The sequence below is a fragment of the Perca fluviatilis genome, chromosome 6 (genome assembly GCF_010015445.1).
Source record: "Perca fluviatilis chromosome 6, GENO_Pfluv_1.0, whole genome shotgun sequence".
Taxonomy (NCBI): domain Eukaryota; kingdom Metazoa; phylum Chordata; class Actinopteri; order Perciformes; family Percidae; genus Perca; species Perca fluviatilis.
This window is the reverse complement of record NC_053117.1, coordinates 15,528,994-15,545,566: the sequence shown is the minus strand read 5'-3', so window position 1 is coordinate 15,545,566 and position 16,573 is coordinate 15,528,994. Positions and strand designations below refer to the sequence as shown.

General features: G+C 36.8%; 1 protein-coding gene and 3 long non-coding RNA genes across 4 annotated transcripts in view; 1 reads left to right on the top strand and 3 right to left on the bottom strand.

Moving 5' to 3' along the window:
* Positions 1 to 89: 89 nt before the first annotated feature.
* LOC120560848 lies at positions 90 to 4,698 on the bottom strand. The gene is made up of 4 exons (XR_005639524.1): positions 4,674 to 4,698; positions 4,328 to 4,441; positions 4,148 to 4,199; positions 90 to 496 (listed from the first exon to the last, which is right to left on the bottom strand). It is a non-coding gene; the product is annotated as an uncharacterized LOC120560848 (long non-coding RNA).
* LOC120560849 lies at positions 1,216 to 3,735 on the top strand. Its single transcript, XR_005639525.1, has 3 exons — positions 1,216 to 1,416; positions 3,327 to 3,410; positions 3,594 to 3,735. It is a non-coding gene; the product is annotated as an uncharacterized LOC120560849 (long non-coding RNA).
* Positions 4,699 to 5,722: 1,024 nt separating the features above from the next.
* On the bottom strand, positions 5,723 to 6,212 carry LOC120560847. Its single transcript, XR_005639523.1, has 3 exons — positions 6,202 to 6,212; positions 6,026 to 6,114; positions 5,723 to 5,743 (listed from the first exon to the last, which is right to left on the bottom strand). It is a non-coding gene; the product is annotated as an uncharacterized LOC120560847 (long non-coding RNA).
* Positions 6,213 to 12,938: 6,726 nt separating this feature from the next.
* The window catches only part of LOC120560526 (GTPase IMAP family member 8-like), a 13,849-nt gene continuing 10,214 nt past the window's right edge, over positions 12,939 to 16,573 (bottom strand). The window contains exon 9 of the mRNA XM_039803141.1: positions 12,939 to 16,558. Coding sequence (XP_039659075.1) covers positions 15,233 to 16,558 — 1,326 coding nt within the window. The 3' untranslated portion in view covers positions 12,939 to 15,232. The remainder of the gene's footprint in view (positions 16,559 to 16,573) is intronic.

Below are 16,573 nucleotides of genomic sequence, written 5' to 3'. Positions count from 1 at the left end.
GTTTTACCAACCTTACCTCAAATTTTAAGATTGTGACATGGCCTTCTCATTACGCATTAAGAGACGACAGGCACAACGGACAAACTGAATTGGTTATAAAAATAAACCTATTTATTGGTAACAAAATTAACATTACAATTTAATGCAGTTCACGTCTTGTGGTGCTGTTGTTGGAAAAACTTGAGCACATAATAAATAAATAACACAGGATGTGAGCCGATTGACAAAATAGTTGAAAAAAACAACAACACAAAGGCAGTCAGTGGAAAAATGCTAAGATAAGTAAAAAATAAAGTCAAAGAAATCAACAACAAGGAAACCAAAAAGGCGGCAAAGAAAATGCGGAAGAAGGCCAAAAAATCCCAGCTGAAAACTAAGAAAATGTGCAGATTCTCTTCTGTATTCTGCAGTTTTTTGCAGATTTGAAGCAAATTAGATTGTGTGTGGCTCTTATGATGAAGACGGAGCAGAGGAGGAGAAGTAGCAGCATCTTTTCCTGTAAAAAAACAACAAACATAATGGAACTTTTTAGAACATTTAAGATGTGTCGTTCTATTTAATTACACAACCCAAAACAGAAAGAAATTGGGGTGTGGTGTAAAATATATAAACAGCAAACAGAAAAACAGAATGTGATCATTTGCGAAAAGGAAATTTTTACACACTACACAAATTACACATTTGACTACACTGTTAGACTTTGCTGTAATTTCTACAGTACCATAATTTTCTTTCCCGGTTCATTACTGTAATATGCATTGCATTATGGGTATTAAAATTTGATTTACAGTGATTTACTGTATGGTTTTTTTTTTTTAGACCTAAGCTAAAGATTGTGTAACTCAAAGAATATGGTGTTAGGAGTTGAATGTATAGCTACCATGGTTTATGGGGGGAAAGTAAAATGTATTTATTTCCCTAGCCGCTTAACTTTAAATTTGACCAATCGTTAAACAATTGATTAAAGGACTCTTTTATATGGCTTTAAGTTTTTCTTGACAACATAATGTTGTTAGCTATCTAGCTATATATTATGTCATTAACTTGTAATACATCTGTTATTCTAACAATATAAGAGTTATCTACATCATACTGGTTCCCTGCATACTAATGCATGGCATTTTTTTTATCTTGTTATTGTGTTTTATAACCCCATGCATGCACTTAAAAATATACATTTTAATTATTTCATATATATAATAACAGTCAGTGTAAAAAAAAGGCCATAGTAACACTTGCTCTCGCTCCTGAGATGGTTGACCAATCAGTGATGAGAGTCATCGCTTTGATCTCCTGCCAATCACTCGCGCTCAGACAGAAGAAAGGCACAGACTGCAGCAGCTGCAAAAAGGACCTTTCTTTATCTTTTCTTTCCCATTTTCAGACTTGTTGAAGTGATGTGTGTAACGTGAGAACGTAAGTTTAAACTATTCAGTACTTTGCTAAACTGTCGTGGGTTTTACTACCTCGTTATCTGTGTAAATGTTAAAAGTACGTTTATTCATATTTCAATAACTCGGCTACTATGTGGATTCGAAAGTTTCGTCCGTGTTACGACATGACATTTATTTGGAGAGAGATATATTATAGATATAATATTGCTCTTGCTGTGTTTCTTATTGCGTAGCTGATATATTTTTATTAGGCCTACTTGTGTAGCCACGTGTTAATATTCAGGTTGTGTTAGGGCAATTTGCTAGTAACGCGTGCAATCACCAATAAACGGACCAGCGCTGTGGAGCCACGTGCTTAGTTATTACAAGTGTATTACACGTTTGCTCCATCAAGGATATGTGTGCTGTAATAGATGTGGCTTATTCTTAGTTTGTTACTGAGCAATATGTTACAATGTAACATATATCTATGTTAATTATTACTGAGAAATGAATGCAATTCTTAGTATTGTTTGTTGTTATATGCTGGTGGCAATAATATTTAGTTTGGTAAACAATGGGCCTCATTCACCAATATCTTCCTAAGTTTTCTCTTGAATATGTTCTTAAGAAGGTTTCTAAGAAAAGACTACGTCGGATTCATGACGTGTTCTTAAACAGACGATGTTACGCATCTGTGTTCTTTTAGGATTGATGAATCCCACGTCTTTGTAACTGAAAGCCGCGTGCCAGTTGTTCCTAATTAGCATAAGAAAACGCCCCGCAAATACCCATATAAGGACATGACACTTCCTGTGCACCTCCTGGGAGACAGGTTTTCGGAGATTGTCGGAGCCGGTGGAGGAAGTACTGAATCTCAAAGTACAAATAACAAGAGACATATTTACTTTAGTAAAATTATAAGGTGTCCACTACCACAAACAAGGCCTGGCTTTTTAAAAAAGTTCCTATCCTAACCAGCATAAAACGGAAATGTGTTAGAATCGGAATGCGGTTGGTTTTATTCATGGATGTATTTTATTTTCTTTAACCATGCAAGTAAGCAAATAAAATGTGTGAAGCAGCGCAAATGGGGAGATGTGAAGAGGTCCAGCCAAATAAATAAGATATGAACGCGTCTTTACGCAGCCCGGCGGAGGAGTAAACAACGCTGTGGTGAGAAATAGATATAGCAACTATGATTTAAAAACGGGAATAATAAAACAAACGTTTTCACTTTTACCGGGCTGTATTACCGAGGCTGCGCCGGGCTCTGCAGCACCACAGGGGCTTGGATCGGCGGTGCCCCATATATACCGTATCTCCGCGCAACAAAACTTCACTGGTGAGACAAACGTGTGATGGTCAGGGAAGACGTTTTGGCAGGGGGAAACTGATCAGAAAATGTAACGGGACATTGTAGAAATGTAGTGGAGTACAAAGTATAGATAATTGCTGCAAAATGTAACAAAGTAAAAGTCAAAAGTAGGCTATGCACTATTGAGTCTACTTAAGTAAAGTACAATACGTGAAAAATGTACTTAAGTACAGTTAGGACGAATTTGTACTTTGTTACATTCTACCACTGCATTTTGGCCCTATAAATACCGCAATCACCAAATAGTGTTAGTGTGTTTTTGCATAATATGCTTTCTTTTTCAACAAATGATCAGAAATACATTACAGTACAATACTATCATTGTAAACGACTGTAGAATTAAATAAAATGCAGTAAGCAATCATTTGGAGCAAATTGTCATCACTCAAATGTGCGTAAGAGTGCTTTTCAGTGTTCGTAGATTTTGTTCTTAGCTAAGAACAAATCCAAGTTAAGAAAACATTAGTGAATGCCAGAATCTTCGTAAAAAGTTCGTAAGAAGGGTTTAAGAACACATTTCTTCGTAAGAACGGTTGGTGAATGAGGCCTAATGTTCATAGTAAGTATTATTTCAGAACCACTTCAAAGTGAAAAGCATCGCCCAAGTCACCACCTTCCTCCAAGGGCTCACCGAATTTGAGTGGAAGACATCAAACTAGGTAAGCATTTTCTTGTGTGATGTACTATAGTTCACACATCAGAAAAATGTTCACAGACAGAACAGTGCAGCTACGTACCCTGCCTGCTCAAAAGAAATGTATACTGTCATATTCTATGTTTTTGCACAAGTTGTTAGTCGGTTAACAGTTAGATGAGATAAACTCATGACCATTTCTCTTCAGTACGGACCACCCCACCAGAGCATAAATACTCTTGTCTGGATTGGAGACCCCCAAGCAGATGTGGATCAGCAAGCAGAAGTACCATGGGTTCGGCCCCTCCATCATCCTTCACAAATCTTCTAAAGCTTCTAAACAAGACTGTTCCTCCTCTTCCCTCCCCAACCAAATGCCCATCAACTTCAGCTCTGTGGTAAACAACCACACCACATTTTTCATACAAGTTACAGTATCATACTGTACAATGGAACTGCGGTAAGGGCATCATACTGTAAAAAACATGTACACTTATGGTATTGTAAGGGGGTAGTTACAGTGACTCCGCATATCTACATAACAAGTCTAACAGTGTATTTCATGGTACATTTTAACGTCCATTTTGAATTTGATGCCAGCAAGACATTTTCAAAAAAAGTTTGGTCATGTTGGGGTAGCACATATTTTATACATCTTCATGCAGTGAAGATAAGGCTGTATGCCTAGTGAAGATGAAATACGCCTCTGTTTAATGGTAGGTTAGACAGAGGAAGAAAAAACAATCATTGGAAGACACTTACATTCACTTTCGCAGCTGCTGGAATCTGCATGAGGGGGGAGGCATCTGCTTTTCTGTGTTGAAGAAAAAAATTATCAAAATGTAAATTACTTAAAACTCCAACCATTTGCAAAGGTATTTGATCAGTCTTACAAAAAAAAAAACATCACCATTACTTGGCCTTACTAAAGGCCTTGTGTACCTTTTTCTGTTGCTCTTTTTTTTCTTCCTCCATTTCGGTCTCCACTGTACTTCAGCCAGGTTTTAATTTTTTCCTCGGCTTCCACCACTTTTGTGCCTTGTTTTTTGGCTGCATCTGTCAGCATGAAATTAAAGAAAATTAAACAGAGAAAGAGTTAGCCGACAGATCATCTGAGTTGTATTTTGTAGAGTTCTGTACGATTAGTTGATTAATTGGCATTCTTCCATTGACTTGTATTTCATTCAATGACACATTATGTGAGACTGTAAGGGGTTGTTTCCTCTTTTGCTATTTCAAAGTTATGTCTAAGTTTTGAATATTTGAATGTTTTTTTAAAACATATCACCTATGACAACTTTTGCCAGCAAGAGCGAAAAGGGGGCTCTTCTGTCCTCTCCCTTGCCAATTAAAATTGTTGGCCAACTCATTGGTCATAATTTCCCTCATGATTCTGTGGACAATGTCTTTGGCAGATGTTCCACCCAAGCTGGTAAGATATCTTGTCTATGAAAACAAATCATGTGTTAAGCAGCAGTAAATCAGGTCTAGGTCTCTAAATAAATATGTTAGTATTATTTTAAGTGAAGTTACAGAACATCATTAGAATTTACTAGAGAACGTTGTGTGTCTCTGTTTGACAGCCTATCCTCCAGATCTTTTATGCCTGTCATGCTCCTTAAAGGAAACTGAAATTCCTCATTTACAACTTCAGCTGCATTCTCTCTTATCCGTATGGCCTGAAGGAGGAGCGAATTCTGCCTGACTTGACCCTTTATCTCTTCCAGCATCTGATAGGCCGGAGTTCTCTTTCTGAATAAGACAAACATAAGATGCAACATTATAACTATACAGAACTGAACGTATAAAGAGAGAGACTGTGCCTCTTGTTTTGTTGTCTTTATCATAACATAACTTTTCCAGCGCTTTTGTTGTATCCATACCAGTTTTTTTTAGACATGTTGCTGGCATTAAATTCAAAATGTGCTTACATTTCCCTATAAATTAGTAAAATTTGACATTTTCAACATTTGATATGTTGTCTATGTCCTAAATATGGGTTTCAAGAGTTGGACATTTTACATAACATCCCAAGTTTTTTTTTTAATTGTGGTTGTGAAAAGGGTTTGTCATTTGAAAATAGTAAAACTTAGCCAGGCAAAGTTCTTTTTGGTTACATTCATTTTATTTTTGTTACTTGAACAGTTTCTAATTCATGTTATAGACTAAAAGGGTAATTGCTGCAAAAACTCCAAGTAAACTATTGTAAAAGGTTTGGAAGTATAGTTATAAGTGCCATCTTGTCTTGGTTCAGGGACTGTCACAGCAGGTGCTGATGGTGCAAATAGAGGTATGGTTGGCAGGGTCAGGCTTTTGGCTCCATTACTGCAGAATTTCTTTTTGGTCTTTCCATTGTCTCTGCATATGAAACAGTAAGAAACAGAATCAGTAGAATGTACAATCTATTTACTTCCATCCAGAGTTTCGCCGCAATCTTATACAACAGGAAAGTGACTATTGTTCAAAAGTTCCTTTCAACATACTCGTCCCAACTGGTATTATTCTATTTACATTCTATCTACAACTCTAGGGACGATATTCCCAAATCTTTAATTTGGATTTAAGGAATCTTTGGTGACCATTATGGGGAAATAATTCCTCAAGGCTGGTGCAATGACCACTGAATGTTTTCGTCTGTACCTGTGTGGAGCCGGCTTGTTGAGGCCTGCACTGGAGGTCTTCCTGAGGCTGTACCAGATGTAAATCCATTTACATATTTTGCCGATGGTCTGTTGGACACATTAAGAGTAATCAATTTTTATACTGCAAATAAGCAGTAGGCTATAAAAGGAGAACAGAGAATAGTGGAAACATACACTCTTTTCCGATACTGTCCTTATCTGTAGACTCCAAACTGTTGCCTTCACAGAACTTCACCAGCTTTCTTCTGGCTTTTCATAGGAACCTAAATATAGAAACAAACAACATCACTAAACCTATTATCTGAAACATTTGAAAAGAACTGCTTGTCTAGGCATAGCTCACAAGGAGCATCTTTAATTTTGAGCAATAGATTTGAATAGTTATTTCTCTATATTTCTTAATACTTACTCAATAACTTACCATACTCAGCCACCCATTCAGTTTCATATTCGTCCCATTCTTCATCAGGGAGTTTCATTTTTTTCAACTGCTTTTCTACATCTTGTAAGCCGTTATATGGGGCCCAAAAGGAAACTTTTTGTCGATGCTCAGCCAGTCACTTGGTATAACCTCGGTCTCATTCTTTTCAGTAAAAACAACTATTGAATACATCTATAAAAAAAAAATTTAAAAAAATATCTAGTGTTACAAACTATCTACATTTATTGAAACTCTATTAATTTCCCTAACTGTGGAAATGATCTAAACTATTCTAAATCTTATTATTACTATTCGTTATGATTGGTAAGTACTGTACATTTGTCAGTACGAAGGAAAGGAGCAGTATGCAGTAAAGGATATGCCACAAACCCATCCTTATACTGTAAAAGAAGGACTTTTGAAACAGTCTGCGTAGGAACAATAGTCAATGACTGCCCGGGTTGTTTCACAAAGGATATATCAAGACCTCGATGAATCAATGGGATAGGTGAAAAAGATGACTTGTTTTGGAATTTAAGACAGACTAGATGCGCGCTGCTTCCTTGTCTTTTAAAATATTTTTCACTATATAAATATCTCCATTGAACAGAATATAGTTGTCTCCCTCTGATAAACTAATTGAAGATCCACCATTTACATATTGCTTATACTGTGTAAACTGCTGAGATGTCACATTGTATGGAAAAGGCCCATTCTTATGTTCCTGGTAAAAACCATCCTTGCACACCCTTTTTTTAGTTCTGACATTTGCTTTTTCTGACAATCTCCTGATGATCTGTTGAAGGGGCTGCGTAGGGGTCCTAATCATTTTTTTTAATGTGTAGAGGAAGTTCTCAAATGGGAAAGCTGAGAAATTATGCAGCACACCAAACTGCCTTGCATCATTGGCAAGATGTGTCAGCCCGTATTGTTATACACAACGTAATTACCATAAACAGATTGAAAATGCTCAACAAATGTGATCAGTAACTTTTCAGCAAAATCACAGTACTGGAGGCACAGTGAGGGGCAGCATAAAATCCGAATGGCTACATGCAGAAGCATAAAATTGTGGTATAGAACATTTGGCAGATGGTCTTTCCAGTGTTGCACTGACGTGTAAAGAAAAAAGTTCTTGAGAACGTTCTGGTTGCTTTCCACCTATCTACCTCAACAAGTGATCTCCCCTTCCGTTCAAAAACTCTCTGGGGAGTGTCATGGCAAAGGACATAAGAGCTGCAGAAATTAGGCCTATCTGATGAGCACCTAAACGAGTTGGAAGTGGTCCCCTCATCCAAAAACCTATCAACTTTCTCATAACCCCAAGAAAAACCAGGTGCATAACATCTAATGGAAATTGGGTAACCATACCAATTCCAACCCCTGTCAAAACACTGGTCCCTTTATGGTGAAACTCATCATCTTTATTGATAAAAGACGTATCTGTCCTTAAGGGTGAATCAACTTCAGGAAAAGTCATGCGATTTTCCGCCCATGTTCCCTCCTGTGTGCATTTTTCACAGCCGTGGTATGCATTGTGGGCTTTAATGTTTTTTACAAAAGCCCTCGCACTTGCGTCGCAAACAAAATTGGAAATTTTAATATCTACACATTTGCCAATTACATCCACACCCTCTAATTTAAGCTTTCCATATTCATTCACAAATGTTTCCAGGAACAGATTGACATTCTCTGGTTTTTTAGATCCAAGATATAAAGCGATGACGAATGGTTGCTTTGTTTTGTCTTCTTCTACCAAGCCTAGAATGGGCCAGAACTGCTGATTGCTGCTTTTGAACAAAGGTAGTCCATCAATATTCACTTGTAAATGAATGGCTTTTGGGAGAGGGTCTATCTGGTTTAACACATGCCTAATGCCTTTCTCAACTCCAAAATAATGCATGGTGCCACCAGCAATCTGCTGGACCTCATAATTTGTTGGAGTACTTAAAAGAGTGCGGGCATCCTTCGGGAGATATGGATGATATCTTCTCAGGATGCCCAAGAGCCCATTTAGGTGGCATTGTGGTATTTGGCTGTCTATTGCCCAACCTCTGAGCTCCTCCCCAAGACACTCTGCAGACTCAACAGATTCGTCATCACTTGAGTCAGTTTCTGTTAGAGCATCTGACCAAAATTCACCAATCACGTTATCGTCAACATTAAACTCAGTCTCTAACTCGTCTGATTCATAGGACATGGGCCAATCAGATACAGCGTCTGACCACACATCATCAGCAGGGCGCGTTTTTGCCAGGCATATATTTACGGGCTCGCGTCAGATTCAGCATTGACGTTAACCTCACTATGAACCTCACTAAGGACGTTGTAAGCCCTCCGCTTTGCCTGACGTTTAAGTGTTCTGTCTGAATAAATGTTTGCAGACATAGCTAGTGTGTAGTTACGTAGCTATCTCTGTAGGGCTAAGTATGCTGCCAAACAAATAACTAACGTTAATTACAGCTGATTTCGATTCTGTTTAATCTAGCTAACGATGCCTTACGAAGCTATGTTTACCTAGCTATGGCTCGATAGCTAGCTAACGTACTGTTAGCTAGAAGCTAGCAGGCTAGATGTAGATGCTAGCTGTCGCTAAATTCCCGGTATGCTAAATTATAAGGCGAAATTTACATCAGATTGCTAACGTTGAAGCCATATAACAGATCGGGCCTTACTAGATAACAGATTGATTACATATTGAAACAAATAGCTATATAACAAAACAATATATTTAATCGAGCAGATTACCTTGGACTGGCTGGGCTAAGCGTAACGGGCGAAGTGGAGGCTAACGGTTAGAAGATAACGGAAAATAACGGTATACAATTCTATATCACACACTCACCGTTCTCTTCGTAAAGAATGGGCTCGCTCATCTTTAGGTCCGATGCATCCAGACGTTTAGATGGTATTCATGTTGTGTAAGTAATAGTAGCGAGGACAGGGTATGATACCTATAAAATACGGTGTTTACATAAATAAACTGTACATTGTTTACATACGGTGTTTTACATGTCAAACGGATCTGCTGCTGGGTAAGGTTTGTTTAGATGACTTGTCAGACAAATAAAACAATGATTAAAAAGTAAATGTTTCTGAAATGTATTGTATGAACCGAGTAAGCTAAAAGTAAGTGTCGGTGTTGGTGACTTGTTTGTCAACACACACGGGCGCAGATATGAGGCTGCTGTCTGTAGCAAAGCTTTTTTCGCGTAAGGGATTAGCCCAGGAAAATTTATTTAAAACCAGATGTACTACGCTTTTCCGCAGACTGTAATAAACAGCCACTGTGTCACCGCACTTAATGAAAGATTCTGGACTTAAAACGCATTCAATGCATATTATTATATTTTGCACATTATGCAATGATTTGCACATGTTTTATCTTGTTTTTGTATGTTATTACTTATACTGTATTTATACAGTAAACTTGTTTTGCATAAACTTTAATAAAGTACTTAAAATAAGGAAAGATTGAACATGTTACCTCATTTTACCCCCTTATGTTACATTTTCAGTTTTACACAAAATGTGAATGTAGAGGAAATTATTATTCTTATATTATTTTATTCATCCATCTTTTGTCATATGATGTCCTGTCATTTCTTTGTAATCTTTAATAAATACATTGTTCTGATTTCACACATTTGATGCATTGTATTGCTTGGAAAAAACGTCATAAAAACGAGCCAGACAAATATTCTTTTCGCCATGTTTACTGGGAAGAGTGATAAAACATGAAATGCTGCTAGCATATATTTTGAAGTAACGTAATTCGGCCATTGCAGCTGACCATACGAACGTTGGCCCAACGTTGTATTTCTGTCAGATAGGTCGGGCCATCGCAGCTGACCATGCCAACGTTGGCCCAACGTTGTATTTCTGTTGTATAGGTTGGGCCAACGTAACCAACCAATATTGACGTTGGCCCAACGTCTGTTTGCTACCTGGGTAGCTAGCTGGCACTCGGTAGATTGCTAACTTTTAATGACTGATTGCCATTGAGTAACTTGTAAGCCAAATATACACTCTAAACTACGGTGGCCGGGAAGTGCAATGCAACATTACAAAGAATGAAACACTTTTACAAAGCTCGAGACAAATTTACATTTTGGAAAACAAATTTACATTTTGGAAAACAAAATAACATTTTAGAAAACAAATTTACATTTTGGAAAACAAAATAACATTTTAGAAAACAAATTTACATTTTGGAAAACAAAATAACATTTTCGAAAACAAATTTACGTTTTAGAAAACAAATTTACATTTTGGAAAACAAAATAACATTTTCGAAAACAAATTTACGTTTTAGAAAACAAATTTACATTTTGGAAAACAAAATAACATTTTAGAAAACAAATTTACATTTTCGAAAACAAATTTACATTTTAGAAAACAAATTAACAAGATGCAAAACACTTTTACCTGTCCCGAAACAAATTTACAAATGACAGATTCTTCACGGAAAGGGAATGTACCACATACCGGAAGTGATGAGGTGTTGTTGGTGAGCGCGCGATCAATTTGTGTTGTTGTGAGTGAGTATATGGCGTGAATGAAGTTTATGGTGACTTTGCGTGTGGTCGGTGTTTTGAGTTTTTAAAGGGGGCCGGACCGACGGAAACATTGGAAAAACAGGAGACGATATCGACAGCCGCGGCGGATCGAAGCTACAGTAGGGGGCAGCTGAGTCCGTCTGCAGCTGCAGGACCTGGAGCTCACTGCCCATTCCTGGGAGCCAAAACGACACCACGCAGCTGGAGACCCAGGCCGTATTGCTGGGCCCGCTGGAGGGAAGGGAAGCCCGGGAGAATCAGATCCAGGACTGAACGGAGCGGACTGTCACAGCCTGCTGAAGTTTAAATCACAGGTTTCCTAAAGGGAGTCTGGCGGGACTCGGACTGTGGAACCGCGAAACACGACTTAAAGTCTCGTTAAATAAATAAATACATTCAGAAATAAATGAATCATTAGTGGGGGAGTGAGCCTGGACATTTCAGTCTGTTTAAACTTCACTTTGAAGCAGAACCTCTTAGTTCAGAAGGGTGAAGTTTCCGTTTGTACTCATATCTGTGAACTGATTATAATAAATATTCTTTGTATTAACACCTTAATTAGTCTCTTTGTCTTTTTGTTTAAAAAAACTAGAACATCGCATGAGATTTTGGACGATTTATAGTGATTTTATTTCCGTTAGACCTTTGCCTACATTGACGCTGATGCATTAAGGGCGCCCCCATAGACAGTATATAAGGCAGTGCCTCCCCTGTTCCAAGATGGCGGCTCTATTGACGCATTCGATCCATAACTGCCGTAGTCAAGGCGACATGTATACAACACCTCATCACTTCCGGTATGTGGTACATTCCCTTTCCGTGAAGAATCTGTCATTTGTAAATTTGTTTCGGGACTGGTAAAAGTGTTTTGCATCTTGTTAATTTGTTTTCGAAAATGTAAATTTGTTTTCTAAAATGTTATTTTGTTTTCCAAAATGTAAATTTGTTTTCGAAAATGTTATTTTGTTTTCCAAAATGTAAATTTGTTTTCTAAAATGTTATTTTGTTTTCCAAAATGTAAATTTGTTTTCTAAAATGTAAATTTGTTTTCGAAAATGTTATTTTGTTTTCCAAAATGTAAATTTGTTTTCTAAAATGTTATTTTGTTTTCCAAAATTTAAATTTGTTTTCTAAAATGTTATTTTGTTTTCCAAAATGTAAATTTGTTTTCTAAAATGTAAATTTGTTTTCTAAAATGTTATTTTGTTTTCCAAAATGTAAATTTGTTTTCTAAAATGTTATTTTGTTTTCTAAAATGTAAATTTGTTTTCTAAAATGTTATTTTGTTTTCCAAAATGTAAATTTGTTTTCCAAAATGTAAAAGTGTTTCATTCTTTGTAATGTTGCATTGCACTTCCCGGCCACCGTACAAGAACCAGCACTGACGCATGTTCACTTTGAACTGCAGACTTATCATTTTGGGGTAGATTTTATTATATTTGTTTAGGCTGCAAATGTTACTGTTATAAAATATGTAATGTAGGTAGAATTTACCCATTATTGCATATTTGCTTACTGACTAATATATTTGCAGTAAAATTTAAACAATTTGCATGTGTTGTATTTACTACCCTCCAAAATCCGTTTTTACAGTGTAGAGTTAAAATGCTTCTGTAGAGGTGAAGACGGCTTCTCCGCCAACACCCACTGAATTCAATTCAATTCAATTTTATTTATAGTATCAAATCATAACAAAAGTTATCTCGAGACACTGAACGATTCTTGACAAACACAAGACAGCTGAGGCTGATGGGAATGTTCACGCATGTATTTGGTCATAAACCAAAGTATTTGACACGTTAAAATATTGACCTGTTGATAGCGCTAGATGAAAAGTCAGAGGATCACAAAAGTTTTTACAATTCATCCTGAGGGGAACATGAATGATATTTCATCACAATCCCTCCAATAGTTGTTGAGATATATACGGCTCTGGTAAAGGTACTTTATTGTCACATACACGTACATGTGTCATACATATGTCATACAAAGTCATGAATGTCAAGCTACATTTATTAGTGTACACCTTTCAACAACAAGGTGCTTTACATTAGACAGAAAGACATTACAAAAAGATCACAAGACAATATAAAAATACACATTCAAATAGGATTAAAAAGGTTAAAATAAAAAATAAGTATAAGGAGGACGATCATTCGATCAAAAACTCCAGTACAGCAACATGGACCTTGGTGGTGTAGAAGTTACAGAACAATACTGCACAAAACAGTATATACTATGGTCGGAGTGTAATAACGATACTGAATGATATAAATGATAACAGGAATAGTCGTTATAAATGATGTGCATTTAAACTGCAATGACAATAATCAGGCTGTAGCTCATTGAACAGGAAACACAGAGTGTAAGAAAAGCCTGAGGATATAGACAGGGAGCCTTCTTGTTGCATCAAGCACTCTAAATATTTTAAGATATTATATTAAAACACACAGGATGACACATACAATACAGTTACTGATATTTAAGAATACATTGGTTATTCAACCTAACACAGTTTGAAATGATCAATTAATCAATAAACTGATGGGCTCCTTCGCCAGGGGAACTAAACAATATAATTAATAAAACGTTAAATGTTTTGTAAAGCTTACACAGGTTATATGTTTTGACAGCGTTTTTGTTGATACATTCAGATATCTCTCCCCTTCCTGTTGTTGTAATGAGGCATTATCTGTTTAGAAGAAATGAAGCTGTGTGAATCAACTGAACAGTGTGAACATTCTTTGTTCAGTCTGTCACCACCTGCTGGGTAGCTGACGCTAGCTAGCACATGTCTGCAAATATCACACTAATGTCAGAAACACAAACAGCAGAAGCAGATGAATTACAATGCAGAAATTAGAGTATTCCTCCTTATTCACACACCAAAATGTTTTACAGAGCAAACTCAGTCTCAGTCACCTTCACAACCACAGTGGGGATTCATAGACACCCTCTGGTTACAGGTGATAATATGAAGACCTGTCTCTAAAATTGGTGATTTATGTTTTAACTTTAACTGTAATGCATTTTATAGCCTATGTTTTGTGATGACGTTTTTCTGTAAGCTGCTGCAGCAGACTTGAGACTGAGACTTGACTTGGACTCTCTGGGTCAAGTACACCATAACATCTATGATAGGCCCACACTTTTTATACAGTATCCCCAGTAACATTAGTCTCCTAAGATCAATGATATACATAAATAAATAAATAGATTTTAGTTTTTCTGGTTTGACTTCAGAATTACCAACAGTCCACACTGAACTACAGGATAAACACTTTATTTATCGTTTAGAATGAAAAAAATATAAAATACATAACATGAGTCTTAAATTGGTGTATCAGTTATAACCATTTTTATTTGACATGTAACAAAACAAGGACAGATATAATCATTCAAGTTTATTTATCTGATAAGCAGTTTAAATTATATTGTTTGTTTAATATTTGCTGTAATATTTTAGCCTAGAAATTTAGACGCACCCTAGGTCTAGGCACTCTCCGTTGGCTTGTGAGCTGGAAAAACCAAACTCTAGTCGGTGGGCGGGGCTTATGGCTGCTGCTGCTGCTGCTGGGAACAGCGGTCTTCTGGAAGACTTGGAGTTAAGCTTTTCTTTGAGAAAAGAACAAAGAACGGCACTGAAATCATTCTTAAAAAAGGAAGATGTGTTCGGAGTTTTTCCGACCGGACAGGCCTACGTCAAAAGTTTAATATGTCAACTAGCTTTGCTACTTTCTTTGTTGCTCTGCCTGGTTGTAGCGCTATCCTATTACGTGGAGAGGGAATTAGAAAGACAACCGTTTCAGAAAAGAAATATTTTGTAGTAATCTTGATTCCAAAACAATGAGTCACAATACCACCAGAGAAAATTTATTTTTCATAAACTTGTAATATTACAATCAAGCATCTAATTCAAAATAAAATTGTAATCAGTAAATAATTGTCTGAAATCAGTTTTGTGGTCAGCTCCACATCAAGATAATCACAGGCCGGGTCTGAGCTGTACAATGCTGAGATTTACAAAGTCTTGTTTTGTGCACTAGGCTTTAGTTTTAACAGTCAGATAACTGCTTACAAAGCTGCCGTTAAATATTATACAGGCTGCTGATTAGACACCTGAGAGCCAATGAGAATTTATGCAAGTCCCATTGGTACGAATTACAGTGTAGGTCATTGCAACATATTACAAAATAAAGGCTCTGCATTTTTAGAGTTTCAGTTTTCAGAACCAATAGAATGTGAAACGCGTCCACCATGATGCGTCTTCTTTGTCTTCTTTTTTCCAAAATGTTGGTATCAAGTCAATAATTTCTTTTTCATGTTGTTGCCGCATACTCTTCTTTACATCCTCATTTTTCTCCTGTTCCATTTCTTTTTCATGTTTTTTCATTAACTTATTAATTTCTGACAGACCTTCTATCTTTTTGGTCACATTTTTCAGGAAGTCATAAATTTCGCCCTGTTTTTTCTTTATTTGTTCTTTTTGTTTCTTCTTTAATTCTTTTTCTTTGTGGACTGAAAGTGCCTTTAAGATGTCATATTGCTGGTCTTTCTCTTTCATTTGTTTCTCATGCATTTGCTTCTGAGCTGCAAACTCTTTTTTTTTTTCTTCTTTGAACTCATTGAACTCTTCAGCTTTCTTTCTGGCTCCTTCTTCATGTGTCTTCTTGAGATTTTCCATTTCTTTCTTATAGTTCTCTTCAATGTCTTTTCTCTCTTTTTCCTCTTCCTCTCTTCTAATTCTGTCCTCTTCTTCTCTTTTCTTTTCATATTTTTCTCTTTCCTGTTCGAATTCTTCTTGAAGCTTTCTAAATCTTGTTTGCTCCTCCTGTTGTTTCTGTTTATCTTCTTTTTCTCGTTTTTCCCACTCTTCTTTTCTTTCCTTCTCCCAGTTCTCTCGTTCTTTTCTCATCTCTTCTCTGGTCTCCTCCAGCTTTTTGTCAATGGTTTCCTTAGATTCTGATTCTGATCTTATTTTTTGCTCCAAAGCTTCAACTTTCTGTTGCCACTTCTGTCGTTGATTTTCTTCCTCTTGTTTTCTCTTCCTGTCTTCTTCTTCTCTCATCTTCTGTTCTTTCTTTCTCTCCTCATGTTCCTTCTTAATGTTTTGCTCCTTTTCATCAAGTTCTTTTTCTCTCAGTTTTCTCTCCTTTACAATTTCTGCTCTCTGTTCTTCCATTTTTCTTTTCACTGCTTCCATTTCTTCCTTATGTTTTCTTCCCAGTTCCTCCCTCTCTCTCTGCATCTCTTCTTCCTTCTCCTTCAGGATCTTCTCCACTTCTTTCTGTATAGCTGCCTCGGCCTCTTGCAGCATCTCGTTGCTGTAGCAGCTGCCTCCATTTTCCTTCACCATGGTGTCAATCTTGGTTATCAGCTCACTGACTTGTGTCCGGTTTTGTTTATCATAGTTATTGAACACATGGTATCTTCCTCCACAGTCAGCGATCAGTTTCTTAAAGGAAGCATCACATCCCATTTCAATGTATTGTTCATTGGACTGCTCCTCATTTTCCAATGAATCTCCTCTTGTGAAAAGAAATGGATGAATTTCTTCTCTCATTTG